Here is an 18765-nt window from a genome sequence, read left to right as displayed (position 1 = left end):
TAGTTTTTAAAAAACTAATTAATAGTATTATTCTTATTAATATAATACTATTTAGGATATATTTCAAGAAATTTCTTAAAGATTATAATAATATTTTCCTAGAACTAGTAAGCTTCTAATAAGTAATAAGGAATCTGAAATTATATTAGCTTTAATAAATATTAAAGCTAAAGAACTTACTAATATATAAGATTTAAAACCCTTATTATAATAGTTATAATTCTTTTTACTAGATACTATAATATATAAGATAAAGAAATTAATAAGTAAATACTTGAAATATTTTAAGTATTTACTAGTAATAAAAAAGAAGGCTATAAAATTACCTTTATACTTATTATTATATAGGCAAATAATAAAGCCAGAAAAAGATATTATAGAATTAATTAAAAATAATTAAAGAAGGCTTAAAAAAGAGCAGAAAAAGAAACTAGAAGATAATAACAGAAAATATTATTATATATATAGTTATTAGAAAGGAAAAGAATATATAATAATATAAAGAGGTTCTTTTATAGAGATAGAGAATTACCTAAATTAATTACTAGTTTTTATACTAGTTCTAATCGGAAACTAGTATAACTAATTAATACATATTTCTAGAAGCCTATAAATAATCTCTAGGACCTCAGAAATATTCATATAGGTTTCTTATATAAATATTTATTAAATTCTTTTTATATAGCTATTTAGATTATTTTAATATAAGATCTAATAAATAGTATTAATTTCGTAAAGTAATGCTTTAGTATTTTAGATTAAGCTAATTAGAATACTCAGATCCTAAACAAAATCGTAATTACTAGCTAGCTCCTATATCTGGGATATAATTACTCTTTCTTCTTACTTACTTAGCCCTAATCTAATTAGATAATTTTTATATCTATTATTCAGATTATATTAGTAAAACTATCTTCCAAGATACTAGAAGTTTACCTTAATTAAATAATTAATTAATTAAATATTTACCAGAATAAATTAATAGATCTTGGGAACAAGATTCTAGAAGAGGGGTATAGTTATAATATATATAGGATTACATATAACTTAAGGATATATAATAAATCTCGGATATTGCGGGTATTAATTAGAGAGATTAGAGGCCCTCCGATTTCATAACTAATTACTATTTATATTATAAGTATTAGGCTTATAAATTACTAATTATATATACGTTATTAGGGCCTCCTATTTAGAGGGGGCTTCCCTGGACCTTATAGGAGAGACAGAGATTAGTTCTGTACTAAATTTAATACTATGGTTTTATAACTCACTAATTCATTCTATTATCTTATTACCTACTAATAAACACCTCACAAAATATTATATACCTTATAGTTATATAACTTTATATTATAATATTCGTATTATTATATATAATTTAGTATATAGCTAGTATTTTACTTAATTCAAGTTCTTTACTATTACTATAATATTACTTTATTATAATATTTCCTTTTAGAAAGCGGGAATTATTATTTATTTCAAATAGTTATATAAGAAGTACTTTTCCTATTTATTCTATTTTTTCTCGTTTTATTTATTTAATAAGTTTATTTATAGCTATTAGTATAAAGTAGAATAATTATAGCCATATATAATATAAGATTTGTATGGATTTCTATTTTTTATAGAAACATCGACCTATATAGGTATATAAGGATCCATGCTAACGTTACTGCTACTACGGCTCGTAATACTCTGTTTTGAGACCTAGCCTCTAAATCCAATAATTGAACTTTCTCCCTTCCGAATTTTTGCATTTTGCCTACAACCAGTGTGGAGAGGGAGAAAAGGCCTTGACCGAGGGTATCGACCAGCAACTAGTCAATTCTCGTTGACTTTTCTTGGGGCAAGAGAGCCAAGTCACGTCAGGCTTGGCAAAAATACCGGTATTAATAGTATCGATACTTGCCCCATATTTTAATTATTATTTAATTATTCTTATTTACTATTATTTTACATGACTTAAAAATTGAAAATTTGTAAGCATTAAGAATGCTAAGAATTTGGTTTAAATAAAAATATAAAATAGCTAAATCTTTAATAAAAATATTAATATTTATTAAATTTGTGATTTTATGAGTTTTGCGATCCCGATAAGCTTATCGCTAATTTTTTTTTAGCGTGCAGTCTCTAAATTTTAGGCAGTTTATCGCTAAATTTATAGGCTAGAGGCCCCTAAATTTTCGCGAAAATTTAGCGATAAGGTATCGATACCAAAATTTCTGGTATTTTTGCCAAGCCTGAGTCACGTATGTCTATGCCACACATTATCCAAGCCTTCCTTATCTAATTATATCATGCGGATAGTTTTAGTTTGCTCCTTCAAATTAACATCTTTCAATAATATCGCGAAGCATTGTTGCACATCGCAAAATGGCGAGTGCAGAGGGAAGAAGTACCAGCCTATTGGATGGGAAGTGCCAGCGTTCGATGAGTTATTTGGTTGTTTGCATTGTTTGAAAGATTATCACGTAAACAAAATGTGGGAATAATGTAACGGTTTTTGTAGTACTACAGCTGTGGGTACGTCAGCTTGCAAGGCTGCCTTAATGTACTGCAGGATGACGTACACCGGTTATTTTCACTTCATGCCCGAGCACTCTCAGTTGTAGTACTACAAATAAGTGTGCTCGGGCCTGAAGTATAAATTTTCCGCAAAATAAAATTCGGAGCACACTGAATTTTAACACTGGAACCCGAACTGCTTTGGTTTCTAATACGACAACAAAACGCATTTCTATAGCACGTACTTTAAGGCGAAATTCACTTACGTCTGTGTGGATGTTGGTCGGTCAGGGAGTTCGTCGGTCAGGAAGTTAGTCGGTCAGTCAGTCAGTCGTCATCAGTTCATGAAATTAGAAATTATCACGACTGAAAGATACAAACTGGTAACTGCCGTGTATTTTGTCTGAATTAGTTCTAAATTGCGCTTTTCTTTCTGCTTTTTCTGCGATTGTTTTCATCTTATGGTATGATTTGAAAATAATTTCCCTCTTCGTCGAATCTGCTCCCCTTCCCTGTTGTCGTTTGAAACCAAGTGTGTTCATGTAGAAAACCGATTCAGCTATAGTCAGCTCAAATTACAAAAAAAAAGTTTTAAGTGTTATTTAGGGTGCGATTTTGGACACATCTTATTGAGTAGCCGAGATAATAAAATTCTGCCTCGCACTTTGCCAAATATTATTATCTTGACGTTATCCTATTCGAGTAATAGCCTTAATTTACTAAGCAGCAATTACCCGCCTTTTCGTTATAAGAATTCATAATAGAATATGCACATACAACGATGACAAGCGACAAAGTATTCAACATCCATCAATCCATTTATCAAGCCGTCAATCTGATAATCCTCAAAATCCATCTTGTTCTTCCGAGCAAAGTCTCAATGGCCGGCCTCCTTTGGAACATCAAGATTCTATACGCAATGTTAAGATTACCAACCCAATCATCGAACGAATTTAGACAACCTGTGGGTCTTCGACGCGGGCCGAGCGATATGCCTCTTGTATGTTTGTGGCAGAGTAGTCTGTGGCACACGGGATCCGATAAATGTCTTCATCACAGGTCTTTTAGCTTTACCCTCCTTATCTTTTTCTCCAGAAAATACACAGGATGGAAGTAGCTGCATCTGGATTGTCTCCTTCTCCCCGGAAAATTCAAACGAAAGAACCGGTTTCATGAGGCTAAATTCAGTAACGGATGGTTCGCTGTAGCCAAAGTCCAGGCGAAGAGAGCCTGATAAGGATGAGTCTAGAGATTCGTTGAATAAAAGGCTGAGATGATATCCAATCTCGTTGGAATCCCACATGTGATCCTGAAATATATCAATACTACTGCAAGGAAGAATGGAAGGACCAGATTTTGATTAGGTTGGTAGTGGTCAGACGTTCAGGACTGCCGAGGCGGTCACTAGTAAGAGATACAATATTGTACTTACTTGTGATGGGGTCAGGTGCATGGAGTCCCACTGCATGGTCTTTGATACTTTATGACGCAGATGCCGGGGGTGTTTGATGATTATCTGCCGAGAGAGCATGCCCAATATGAGCTCGTCTTGGTCAGTAGCATCAAGATATGTGTCATCAAGAGAGTTGTAGTCAAAATCGGTGAAATCAAGATCGGTGAAATCAAGATCGGTGAAATCAAGATCGGTGAAATCAAGATTGGTGAAATCAAAATCGGTGAGATAGGTGTCATCAACCTGCCCGAAAGCGTCGAACACCTTCCTTTGGTTCGAAGCATAGCTCATGGTTCCAAGATATCTGTACCACGCATATGGATGAGAAACAGCGCAATATTCAAGCTCTCGACTGATCTCGCCTTCCAAAATTGCAGCCTCGCTAGCTTGAGATATATGTGCCAGCTGGTAGACTAAAGAAGCATAAAGCTCATTCTCCAAAAGGCCGTCAACATCTTCAACCTCAAGAGCAAATAAAGCAGACCGAAGAACTGTGAGCAGGCTTGCTTTACGGAAGGCACTTATTACTAAATGGAATTGATCCGGAATAGTGTTAAGAAGCCACAAGCCGGATTCTTTGCAAGATCTCAAACAATCTTGGGTAAATTTCCCGAGGTCCTTAGATGCGTCTTCCTTAATGACTCCTTGCAAATAAGAGGTTTTGACGGAATACTTGTGTTGATAGAGCAAGGGTATGCAAGTGAGAAGGGTGAGCTTTTCGTCGAGGTTAATGCAATCCTGCAAGATCTGGTTCAAGAATAAGGCGCTGTACTCGTAGACTAAAACTTTCTCAAGCTTTTCAAGATCCCGGGGGCTACGATGTATTGCCGCAGGCATTGCGGCGAGGACTTCTCGGAAGTGGCGTCGACTCATATTCCGTAGTTCATCTGGCCCTGGCCACGCAACTGGCCACACTTCTTGCTTTTCAATAAAGTCGAGCAAGGGGACTTTCACACCGTGGAATTTCTCTGTCCACACTAACATCGCAATATCCTCTTCAGACAGCGGGTGATAAGTACTATGGCTGACTATCGTACGTGCAAGATTCTTCAATTGCACAGCGTCATTGTCGGTACGTGCCTTTTGGGTTAAGAGCGCAACAGTTCCCAGAGGAGATGCGCCGTATTTATCATCGTTTGATCTTGGAGCTCCCGGATCCACCCCATGCTGAACGAGGAGCTCAAACAAATTCAAGAGATTTGAAAGATACCCAGGACTTGGTTTGGTAGATGACTCCACTGCTAAAATAACTCGTAGAAGAACGAGGTCGAGCAGCGACTTGGTTCCCCATATGCGATCAAAGGGTGACGCCGGAGAATTTGCAAATAGAATTCGAACTCGGGATATATCCCCAGTGGCGCAAGCTATGACGATGGGAGCATTGGTATCCACGACGTTGAACACCCGCAAAATAGGTTCCGGAGACGCTTTAAAGGAGGCAAATCCTTGCTGCACAAAAGACCAATAAACTCCAAGTCGTAGGAAATCCGGGTTAGGATTCAGATCGATATGTGTCTCAGTCACACTTGATGTTCTAGTATTGTAGGAATTGGAAAAACCTCCCTCAACAGAATCACAAAAAGTTGTGGTTATCGACGAAATCCCGATGATTCCAATAGCACGGATATATGTTCGCTTTGCCGTCTGCTGAGACACAATCCGGCGAGATATTGATCCTAGAAGAGGAAGAGCTATAATTCCAGCACTAGCTCCAACAGCTTTATCATCGACTTGCGGTGTGACTCGTGTCTCAGCACAAAATTCAGCGAGCACACCACGGAATGTATTTTTCACCAGCTCAGGCATTCCCATCGGTAAGGAGCTCAAACCATGGGGTTCAGTTTGAAGATTGGAAATAGCAGCCCGTGTTTCAAGCGCAGTGTGCTGTCCATTCTCCACCCGCTCAAGTTTTTCCGAAAAAATACTTGCAATTGTTGTGAATTTCGACGTAAGGATGTCGTTTATGCCGGTAGATAGATCATGCAATCGGCTCGAGAAATCCCCTCGGAGTCGGGTAATAGCGTCCGTATTATTCCGTGTTTCGAGGCTGAGTTCGTTGATTCGGTTGGGTATTGTAGCAATCGTGGATGAGGTGATGTCGAGCGTCGAAGTCAATACAGCGAGGCTGCTGTGGGTTGCTCTTGTGCTGAGAGCTTGCTGTTGTTTCAAAGAACTGCATGCGATTAGCAGGCGCAGGCTTTCGTGCAGATGTTACCACTCACAGTAAGATTCCAGCCTGTGCTGTCGATATGTAGCCTTTTGCCCTCTCTAACCGTGAAATATACTTGGCACACTTCTCCTTTGCAAATGCAAACTTGACTTGACCCCATCTACCCCCAAGTTTCTTGTTCTTTGCAATCAACTTGACCAACCCCGTTACCGCCTCGTCGCTGTAGTCGAGCGCGAGCTGTACCGAGTTTGTTTGCCCTTCAGGAATACCAGCGTCATCGAGATCAACAAGAGACTTCCGCAAGTCGTCTACTGTCAATTCAAACAAATGTACTTCTGTCCCCAGGTGTCGTATGTCCTCGGCGGCTTCGCTGGCATCAACGAGGAGAGTTCGGATATACAGGCAGCCTTGTGTGATTTGGCCTGCAAGACTGATGAATGCGACGACTGCGGAGCCTGCCGCAATGGCTTCCATGCTTATCTCGTCCGCAGCCGGGGTGAAAAGCGTGATACTCGAAGTATAGACAGTGTAAGAGATCAGGAACAGAAAGAGACTTATGTGTGTTCCTAATGGGAGATGGTATTCTTACGGCGCTTGCTCAGCCTCGTGAACTGAAAAAATAGAGCTGCGCCACGGTAGATAATTGAACCAACCTCTCTTGATAGTCACATGATATAACGCCTCGAAGTTAGCACTCATTCATAGTTAGCAATCACCCAAATTTAGCGCTCACTCATAGTTGAATATACGACAAGAGTGCCGGGGGTCCTCTTGCTACAGCAGCACAGTGACAGCGCACCAGGTTCACGTGACTAGTACGGTTGCCAAAGGAACGCCGTGCAATTGACCGGTTCTGGGCAACTTTACAAGAATCTCTATGCGAACAGATGGCGCATATTATACATGATCGTACAGTACATTAAGCCCCACGCATGCTACCTACAATTGCACGTGAAGCCGCATGGGGCGTGATATTTTGATGTGCATATGGAATTTGAACAGAAAATCGATGTTCAGAGCGAACATAGTCCAAAGCATTCACCCTCCGTTTAATCAACTCCAAGCATAAAGCTCTAAATCTAAAAATATGTAAGGGTCCGGAAGCTGCCCCTACCAAAATAGAGTTGGGTAAGGATGGATGGGGGTGAGGCGAGGCGAGGATGAGCAAAGCGGCGAGAGGTCACATGGGGACTCGCTTGTCGAGAAAGCAGAAGTTGCTAAGATTCAGGTTAAACAACATCCATTGTCAGCTTTTTGTATCTCTCTCCAGGAGTTCGATATGGGAATTCCATGTTGTTCATCGATGCTCCCAGTACGGAACATCTACTTTCCTTTCCTCCAAGTCTCCCAGCAGCGGTGGTAATGTTTTCGGACGTCCAGATTATTGGTCACCAGGACATTTTGGCGATTCTAGAATAACAGAGTCTGGTGCCAACACCCTCGATGGGATATCCATAACCGTGAACAGCCAATTTCAGTCTATATGAGATACGACTCTGAAGGAGACTTAACGATGTACCTTATTTCTGGAGGCAAAGATAATTATATTATTAACTAACTCCAGGGATTCCTTCGCAGTAAGATCAAAGAGTGCTCTAGAACTACATCTCCTGTCGTGTTTCTGGATCCTTTCGAGATCCATTATCTCATCCTAAGGCTCTCCTTCGAGTTCTCTAAAGGATTCGTATCTAGATTACGAAGGACGCTATATGATTAACTAGACAAGACAGATCGGCACACGCAATCGATTAACACAGCTAGAGAGCGAGGGGAACTCAAGAAACGAACGACAGATCTTTTCTGCTCTCGCAGAACGTTGACTCTTTTATCATAGGCTTTTTTATGGCCCTCGGCATAGCTAGCGAGTTGAAATATGCCCACTAAATTTGTTTTAGCTCTGCAGTGGAGAACGAGCCGAGAAATGCGCGTATTACAGGCAGCCAGAGATTGGCTTACTTAATTTGATGGCTAAACTTATCGTTCGAGTCTTAACTGCGCTAGCTGCAGAGGTACAAAGCGCGCAAGTACACCTCAATAACGCTAGTGTCCAACCTCGTCACTTAATAAGATAGCTCCATTATGATCCAAGACAGCTCGTCCATGAAAGGCATTGCTATATTAACGATATTATTCTTGCCCGGAGCGTTTACTTCTGTAGGTTTCCCAACAACTTTCACAGTCCCTCCTCAGCTGTGGCATCCTGATAGCAACAAACCATGGTAAAGTGGACACAACAGGTGTCGGGTGGTTTTGGTTTGCCCTCACCATGCCTTTGACTATTGCCGTGCTTGGCGTCTTGTCCAGTACCATACGAAGCAGAATCGGTTGGGCTTGGAGGACGTATTTCGGCTTGGTAGGAGTATAAACAGCTAATTTGATGCCGGAAGGAGATCTGAGAAGAATAGTGCTTGAAATAAACAGCTACTTAGGGTTCCCGGATAGCCCGAAAGCACAGCTATTCAGAAACCGGCAGACAGGGCCTTTAGGGGATTTCAGAGGCAAGAGTCCCTATAACCTCGTAAATATAGAATTTATGCCCACTATAAATAGGCCATCCGCAAATGAGAGAGTTGAATAACTTTACTTGGGAATTTAATTGCGCTCAAGAAGAACCGACTAAGGAAATAGTGAGGTGGCTTTCATCGAGAGTAAGATGTTAAGGTGTGCCTGGCGGCCTGAGGCTGGCAGCACTTGTCTCAAGCACGTCTCACTAGTAGTCCCTATATGTGCCCGGAAGCCCCCATAGTTTGTTCTGTATAGTTGAAAATATACTCGATTTGTCCTTATTGTGTCCTGCTTGCGATTCTCTTGTTGTATCGTTGAGCTGGAGACGTGACGTCCAGCATAGGAGACAATAATGGCGAGTCAGGTGATCTTTACGCACTATTCCTTCCCTGACGCAGCATCACAAGCGATTACTACTGTTAAGCCTTCTAATACCGATGCGTCAATCGACGTAAATCTTTTATTAATATGATCCTGCTTTACTATAACCTGTATCAGATTCGCCAACCTCGTGCGACTCCTTTCTTAATACTTATAAGGGAGCGAGCGCGAATTCCATGCTTTGCCGAGCTTTGTTGGAAGCTGCGACTGGGTCACAAGCGAGCCCAAAAAGGCCCTGTTAGGGTGTCAAAAGGAATCCTTGCCTATAATTCTGAGACCACTTGTACTGCAAAGACGCCGCAATATTACATAATCCACGTGTTTTGCTCACGTGACAATATCTCAAACAATGCAAACAACTAAACTGACTCAGCTACGGAAAGCGATAAGGATCAGAAGACCAAGCGATTTTCGAATCTGGTTTTCGACCTTCGATGTCTGATTTGTGGCACGTACGCACCCTACTAAAAATCGCCTGTAACCAAAATACTGTATTCTGCGGGCATAACTATACCTAACTTAAGTCCCTTTATTACTATCTATTATAAGACTTATATATATAATTAAATTATATTTCTAAATATAAATAATTTATAATATAATTAATTATAATATTTCTAAATTATTCTTATAAGATTATACTAGCCTTATATTATTACTTATAATATTTCTTTATTTCTTTTCTTTATTCTTACTAATATATAACTAGCTTTATATATATAAGATATATATAAAAGAATAGAATTATATTAGATTAGAGAATTAGTTATAGAGAATATATTTGGAATAGCTAATTAGTAAGAAATATATCTAAAACTAGTAAAAATAAGTTAAGATATATAAAGTTACTAGTTTATAAGAAATATATCCGAAACCGGTAGTATTAAATAAGGATATACTTAAAGTAGCCGGCTAATAAAAGATATATCCAAAACCGGTAATAATAAATAAGGATATATATAGAATTACTAGTTAGTAAAAGATATATCTGAAACCGGTAATAATAAATAAAAATATATTATAGAATAATTTAATATAAATCTATATCTAAAATAGAAATAAATAATTCTACTAATTCTTTAATATAGAAAGGTTTTTCTATTATATTTTTATTTTCTAGATTATTATTTTTATTTTATTTTATTTTTATTCTTAATCTAATTTCTTTAAAACTACCTTATCTAAGACTTTATATATTATAATACTATAGCTTACTATAAAAAGTACTAAAAGCAGAAGAGTATTAGCTCTTTTTATAGCTATTATAATATTATCTTTCTTTTCTTAAGCCCGACCGAATTTACTTTAGAGAAGAAGTATTTATAAAAGGCCTATAAGCTAAAACTAAAGCCTCTTATTTCTTATTCTTCTAAGAATAATAAGAGAAATAATAATAATAATAATAATAATAGTACTAAAGAGATAAGTATTAGAAATTAGTATACTTATTAGGCCAAGTTCTAAAAGAATAAAAAAGAAAAAAAAAAAAAAGGAAAAAAAGAGTAAATAAAGAAGGAAAAAGAAAGTCTCTAAAGAACTATTACTAGAAATACTCTTTATAGTATATAGGAAGATAATCTCGCCTTTACTAGAAAGAAGAAAAAGAAATCGAGGCTCTAGAAAAATATTTTAACTAAGGCTTATAGTTAGTAAAAGTTAAAAGTAAAGAAAGATAATAAATAAAAAAATAATAATAAAAAAACTAACTAGTAAATATAGCTATAATTCTACTAATAAGCCTTTATTAATAGGCTTATTAATAACTATCTATTACTATATTAGCTATTTAAGTAAATGGCTTTTTTAAAACTCCTATTTTTTCTTAATTCTTATAAGATATTTATAAGACTTAGTAGTTAGATACTTAATTATTTTCTAGAATCTAATATCTGAAAAGATATTAAAAGAACTAAATATTATAAACTTAATCTTAAGAATTAAAGCCTAATTATAGGCTACCTTACTAATAGAATTACTTGCTCTAAAGTTCCGGACTTCCCGGTTCTATTTAGAGAAAATTATACTTTTAAATAGTTCCTTAAATATATAAAAAAGATATATTTTAATATAAATTATTAAGAGCCTAAACTTTACTTCCTTATTTCTATTAAAAAAAAAGTAGCCTTTATAGGATTATTAACTATATAAAAAGCTAATAGTTAATTTAATAATAATTCCTAATACTAATAATTTATTAAAAACTTTTAATACTAATAATTCTAATAGTAATATAATTAGAAATAATTATATATCTAAAAAGAAATAGTATTAGTATTAAAGTACTAGTAAATAATTTAGTATTATTTATTGAGAACTATAAGAGATCTAAGTCTCTATAAACTCTAGCTAGTAAGCCTATCCCAGTTACTAAAACTCTAGTTTATAAGCCTATTTTAGTTACTAAGCCTATTTTAGCTAGTAATTCCGAAGAGCTTTTAATAAGATATTTAATAAATAATATAAGTAACTAAGGAAGTTTATAATAAAAGGTTATATTAATAGGTATTAGTATATATTAAAAAGAAGCTAGTAGATCTTAAAAGAAAAAAGAAGTAATTTAAAATATAAAAATAAAGCTTTAAAAAAAAGAAATATAGTAATTAAAGAAAATAATACCTATATAAATAGGCTTAATAAGAGAATATAGCTTTTAAAAGCTATAAAAAAGAAATTTGAAATTAAAAAATAAAGTCTTATTAAAATCTATATAAAGAATCTTAAGAAGCTAAATATAAAGATATTTTCTTTTCTTTTAAGAAATTCTTAAGATAAAGTAATAAAAAGAAGATAATTATTTATAAGTTTAAAATATCTTAATAGTCTTATAAAAAAGAATTTAGAGATTATAGACTTATAAGAGAAAATAAGGCTTATAATAAAGGCTCCTTAATAAAGTCTTAATTATATAATATAAAATAAGAAAGAAACTTAGTAAGCTAGTTATTTAGTAAAATAAAAGTAAAAGCTTAATATCTATTATATAAGAAGCCTTTTAGATAGTTATATAAGAGATCCAGAATAAAAGCTCGGGATTAGTAGTATTAGTAGTCTAGAAAGCTTAAAATAAAGGCTCTGAATCTTTTAAGATAACTAGGCCTAATATTAATAAGAGCTTTTTATAGTTTACTAAAAGTAAGGGAAAAGTATATAAGTAATAAGAAATTATCTAAATTTCCTAGTATTATTAAATTAGTTATATTAAGAATCTTATTATTCTAGTAACTAGTTAAATTAGAAATATAAAAAATAATATTTATTTATTTCTAATTAACTAATTTCTAATTAATTTCAAGAATCTAGAAATTATATAATTATATATCTTTCTTCTCTAGTTATATAATACCTTAAAAAATAAATATTATATATCTGCTATAGTAAAGGGCTTTATTATTAACCTAATTAAATAAGGTATAATACTATTTTATTATATTACTAGCTATTTATATAACTATTCTATAAGTAATTTAAATAAGCTTTAATATTCTCGGATTTCTATATATAATCTAGTCTATAAACTAAAATAGTTTTATATCTGATAATATTATAATTTAATTTTTAATATAAAAATAATTATATTATTTTAGTATATTTAAATATATTAGGTTTAGTTTTTTTAATAGTATTATTATTAAATTATTATTTCCTAAAAATACTAAATAATACTTTTCCCTAAAAGATATATATTCTTAATAAATAATAAAAGTAAATATAGAATTTAATAATATAATTACCCTATACTAATATTTTTTTTTAATTTTTAATTTTTTTTTAAAACCTCTATTCTTTTTCTATATTTTTTCGATTTTACTATTAATACTAAAAGCTAATATCTTACTACTCTTTACTAATACCTCTATTAATACCTCTATTAATATTAAAAGCTAGTATTTAACTACTTATAACCTCTTTCTCTTTTTTTAAACTCCTTTTCCTCTAAATCTCTCTTTCTCCAAATCCCTTTTCCTTTAAATCCCTCTTTCTCTAAACCCCTTCTTCTTTAAACTTCTCTTCCTTTAAATCCCTCCTTCTTTAATCCCTTTACTAATAATACCAAGAGCTAATATCTAATTACTACTTCAGGATTACTTTTATCTGGAACTCTTATACTATAAGTCTTTAACTTACTTATTTCTTAGAAAGCTAAATTTTAGATTTCTTTTTTCTTTCTAATACTTCTTATATCTTTAGGTTCTTTAAGAATATTCTCTTTCAAATTTCTAAAAAGAGGCTAACTTCTATTTAGATTCCTTTAAACTTTAATACTTTCTTCTTTTCTCTAATATTTTCTTTTTTTCTTTAATATTTATAAAAGCCTTTAAGCTATTACTAAATATCTCTATTCTTTATCTTGAAATATATACTAATTTATTCTTATAGGAAATAGCCTTTTTCTTTCTAATCTCGACTTTTTTAATATATACTTCTTATCTTTAGACTATTTAGATATTTCTTTATTCTTTTTTATAAAATATATACTAACTTATTTTTTAGTTTCTCTTACCTTATTTCTCTTACCTTATCTCTCTTTTAATATTACTATATATATACCTAGTTAATACTAGTTCTTATAACTTATAATTAGGCTTTTTATTTATTAAATACCCGGGGATTTTATTTTACTTTTACTTTATATATTTTATTTTATATATTTTACTTTTCTTTTATTATAAATTAGAACTCAAATAGTATTTATCTTAAGTACTTATACTTTCGGATATATAAGACTTCTATAGATTTTTCGGAATTATAAACTAGCCTATTTTGGTTTGAAAAAGCTTTCTCGAAAGTATTTTAGAAATTATAATATTTATTATAATTCTTCTTAAAGATTAATATAGTATAAGTAATTCTAGTCTATTCTCTTTTTATAAAATAAACTACTATCCTAAATTTATATAAAAGTTCTAATTATTTCTCGAATTAAAATATAGGCACTTTTTATTTCTATTAAATTAAGTATAAAGAATAGTAAATACTTTTAGACTAGATTATAATACTAGTTAAATACTAAAACTTCCTATATTTTATAAGATATTATTTATAGCTCCAGATATATTATATTTAATAGGGCTTCTATATCTAATTATTTTGTATTATAGTAAAATATATAGTATTATAATTAGAGAAGTTCTGCTTTATAATCTTATTTATTACTTATAAATTTTCTAGCTAATAAATCTTAGCTAATAGCTAAGAAACTTATTAGCTATTTTATTTAAAGTCTCTAAAAGCAGGAAGTTACCTTAATAAAAACTTAGTATTAAAAATAGGTTTAATTAATTAATCTAAATAAGGAGTTTATAGCAAAAGTTTCTATATATAAATAATTTTATATAATAAACTCAAGTCCTTATTTCTAATTATATAAATAAACTATATAAGAAACTTTTTCTGGCTTATTAGAATAGTTCCTATTTCTGGTTATATGAGTTATAATATATAATAAACTCAAACTTTTCTTAAGTTATTTTTAGAAAAATTAGTAAGCTTTTTTAGATAGACTTATTAAGGCCTTGGTTTTTAAAAGTATTAGTCTAGCCTTCTTATTCTTTTCTTAGATAATAGTTTAGCTTTCAGGAATTATATATAAATATTAGAATAAATAAAGAAATATATTATATATATTTTCTAGATAAATTAAAATAGAACTTATAGAATTCTTATAATATTTATATTAAATCTATAGTACTAGCTAGCAAAAACTTTAATAACCTTAATAAGACTTAAATTATAAGCCTAGTCTTTAGATTTTCCGCTTAATTTTAAGGTTAAATAGTTTATAATAGGTTATCTATTATAGAATATATTATATTTTTTTTAAAAAAAGTACTAGATACTAATAATAATTCAGATATTTTAAAGCCCTTAAGACTCTTTATAAGTTTCCGGCTTTAGGGTATTTTTATAGCTAGCTAATTCTATAGAATTATATAACTATATAATTCCTTATATTAATTTAAAAGAATTATATTTTTATATATAGCTATAATATTACTTTTAAAAAGCTTAATATAAATAAACTTTTATAGCTCAAATATTAGTTATTAAATAGTTATCTAAGATTTTCTTATTCTCTAAATTCCCTAAATTATTTTCGTATTACTTCTTATTATTTATAGAAATCTTATTATTAAGATTATTTTCTTTAATATTTTCTAGTTCTTAATTTACTATAATTATATTCTTTAGTTTTTATTCTATTTCTTAAACTATTTCTAATTATGTATTTCTCTTATAAAAAGACTTAATATTAAATAGAAGCTTTCTAATTTTCTTTTTATAAAGTTTAAGGATATAATAAAAGAACTAATATATCCTAATATAGTCTTAATTTAGCCCTATTTTAAGCTTATTTATAGTATATATAATACTAGTATTTTTAAGGAGAATTATATAAAGCTTTTTAATTTCGGGAATTTAATATATTATATAATTATATTCTATAATTTTTTTTAAGCTTAGAAAATAATTATTTAGTTATTTCTATTAGAGAAATACTATAATAATAAACTTTCTAGTAATAATTATATAGCTTTTCTGGAATTTAGACTAGAAGTAATTAGTTCTTATTTACTAAAAGCAAATTAGACTAATATTATAAAAGAGAATAAAGTTATTAATTTATTAATAAAGAATATTTATATAAATAAATTAAATAGTAATTAGATTATAGTAAAACTTTCTATTAAAGATACTTGTATTATAAAAAGATTTAAAGAACTATTTCTAAATCTCTATAAGCCTATTAGCTAAGGTATTCTACTATATCTTAATATACTAATTCTTTATTAAAAGCCTATAAATAAAGGCCTTTTTCTATAGTAAATTATAACTTTTTACTAATTACCGGAGCTCGATTTATATAACTGCTATAAGTAGTATTTTCTAGCCTTTATTAGCTTGTAACTTTTTTAGAAAGTAATTCTATTCTCTAATATAGAGAAGATAGAACTTCAGAATAGTAATCTATATATAATTTAATATACTAATAAAAATACTAATTATTATTCGAGAATATATATTAATAATACTATTATTATAGTAAGAATTACTGAATTGGGGCTAGTATAATTGCTCTATTTAGTCAGGATCTATATACTTATTTCCTAAAGCTTTATACTTTACTCAAGCTCTTTTCTAGCTAGTTTAATTAACTCTTTTACTATTTAATATAACTCCCTACTCTATAATCTTTACATATATTAGTTATGAGCCCGGCCTTATACTAATAAGCTTCCTAATTAGTATACCGCAGAGAGTATTTAAAAGTTTATTTAATTCATTTCTTCGAAAATTATACTTTAGTTCGTATTTCCGTTATTAACTAATTAATAGAAATTATTCCTATAGTTCCTATAGTTTCCAAAGTATAGTTATAATTATATTAGAAGCTATAGTAAAGATTATTGTCCTAAAGGACCGCAGTTCCTAGGCAGACTGGTTTAATACTCTCTATAAAGTAGCTAATAACGAGGATATCTGGGATAAGATTAACCTATTTAATAATAAAGTAATTAAAATAAATATGGCAGCTTCTCCTAGGCCTCTCCCTATAATTAATGAGCTTATACTAAAGGAAATAGAGAATTACTATACTAGATACTAAGTTAATATAGAAAATTGGGATAAAGATACTTGACCTATAATTAAGAAAGAATTAAAACCAGTATTTCTATAGCCTATAATATTCGGGGATATTAGAGATTACTATTTAGTACTCTTATAGAACTATAAGATTAAGAAACTAGACTAGACAAATAAGCTAGTATACTATTATATAATTAGATAGTAGCTTTATTAAATAATTAATATAGAGATTCTTACAAACTTTACTTTGGGCCTTAAAGAAAGCAAGCAGAGCTCTATTTATAAGGTTCTTAAGGCTTTACTAACGAAATACGGTTCTATAGATATAGTATAAATTACTGCCGCTTAGAGAGTATATAGCTTGGTCTTACTATAAGTAAGTAAAGGAGAAGTAAGCCTAAAGTACTAGTTTACTAATTAGGAAAAGGTATTTAATAGGGCTAGAGCTCTCAAAATCGCCGAAATTAAAGGTATTCTAGTACAGTGACTGTCGCTTAGTTCTCGTGTTTTAAGCGAATTGCACCAAAAGTCAGTAAGAATACCAACTTATTATTCCACGAAAATATATTAGAACTAGATCTAAGAATTAAAACATAGGCTATTTTGAACAATTCCAATTGTTCTATCTCCTTGAAATTAAAATTAAAAGTAATGTAGGAAAGGTTTAATGAGGGTAAAGGTACGGGGTGGCGTAATTAAGCGAAAATAGGTGTAAAATCACAATTTAATACTATTCCTAGGATTTACTCCTGAATTAACCTAAAAACTTAGCTTATAAGCGCTATATAAAGAGATAAAAATGTACGGAAGACTCGAATTAGTTAGGTGCTAATTGGGCGTTACGTGAAATTGATGCCTTTACCGTAAAACTGGGAAGTGAATCAGGTGACTTTTGCGGTAAAAACAGCAAAACACGAGAACTAAGCGACTAGTACTGTAGTAATCGAGTTCTTAATAGCTCTCTAGCAGAAATTCATACTAACTTGGATAATAGAATAGCTTAGTAATCTATATGGTAAAAACGAGCTAGGGCTTCTAATTCTTATACTTAAATAATATGGCCAGGTATTTAATTAGATTATTCTAAAAAACCAGAATACCAAGTATTTAGAAGCTCCTATAATCTTTACTATACTCGGGAATTAAACTAATAAAGAATTAGATAGCAAGCCTAATTTAGATAAGTATAAGTATTATAAATGCCCTTATAAGAGTTCTAAAATCTATAAGTATAAGTAGGATCTACTTAGCTATATTACTATAGAAATTATAATTACTAAATTAAGTAAAGCTTGAACAAAATTCAAGCCTAATAAGAAATAGATTAGAAAAATCCGGGAAAGGATCTTAATCAAGTATTAGAAGAATCTGAAACCTTAGTTAGAAAAGAAATATAATATGAAAATTACTAGTAAACAAGCTATAGAGAAGCTAATGCCCGGTACTAGTTCTAAAAAGAAGCCTAAAGTATCCGGAACCCAATTTCCTAGGAACTTTAATACTACTCTAGTAAATCCTATATTTATAATCCAGAGCCCAGGTTAGGAGATCTATATAATACTTGATTTCTTAAGATATCTGCTCTCTTAGAATATCTTATTAGATAACTATAGTACTATATATCTGGTTAATAGCAAGGATCTAATTAATTCTAGTACTTTTATTAAGGTAAAAATTAATAATTATATAGAAACAGGAATAACTAGTCTTCTAATTATTAGATATAGTACTTATATAATTAAAAACGTAGTTAATAGACTTATAAAACTATATACTAAAGATCTAATTCTCTATAATATTATAGTTATTAAAGGATTTTATATAAATATTATTTCCGAAGCTTGCCTAGCAAAAAAAAAAGCTTAGTATTATAGATATAATCTTATAATTAGACTAAGAGATTATAAAGAGAATATAGTATTAATATAATTAGAATATAGGTTTAATTTAGTTTTTCTTAAATATAAGCCGCTCTCTACTTCCTCTAATATTTCATTCGAAATTCCTACTAGTACTAGAAGTATATTCATGTTTCTAATACTCGAATATTTAATTAGAGCTCGATATAAGAAATTAAGGAAGTATTTCAAGCCAAGAAGTAATTTAGAAGAAAAATAATATATAAGAATAAGGTATTTAGCCTATAAAGCTCTATAAA

At 31.0% G+C, this 18765-nt stretch overlaps 1 protein-coding gene across 1 annotated transcript; it reads right to left on the bottom strand.

The window, feature by feature from the left end:
• Window positions 1-6182: 6182 nt before the first annotated feature.
• Window positions 6183-6608, bottom strand: K444DRAFT_536538 (uncharacterized protein; the record flags this gene model as incomplete). The annotated part of the gene is made up of 2 exons (XM_024875385.1): window positions 6183-6428; window positions 6468-6608. The coding sequence occupies 2 exons, from the start codon at window positions 6606-6608 to the stop codon at window positions 6183-6185; spliced, it is 387 nt and encodes a 128-aa protein (XP_024733010.1).
• Window positions 6609-18765: the final 12157 nt, after the last annotated feature.

Source organism: Hyaloscypha bicolor (genome assembly GCF_002865645.1).
Source record: "Hyaloscypha bicolor E unplaced genomic scaffold K444scaffold_122, whole genome shotgun sequence".
In the NCBI taxonomy this organism is placed as follows: domain Eukaryota; kingdom Fungi; phylum Ascomycota; class Leotiomycetes; order Helotiales; family Hyaloscyphaceae; genus Hyaloscypha; species Hyaloscypha bicolor.
The sequence above is the reverse complement of the archived record's forward strand: the minus strand, read 5'-3'. Positions and strand labels throughout refer to the sequence as shown.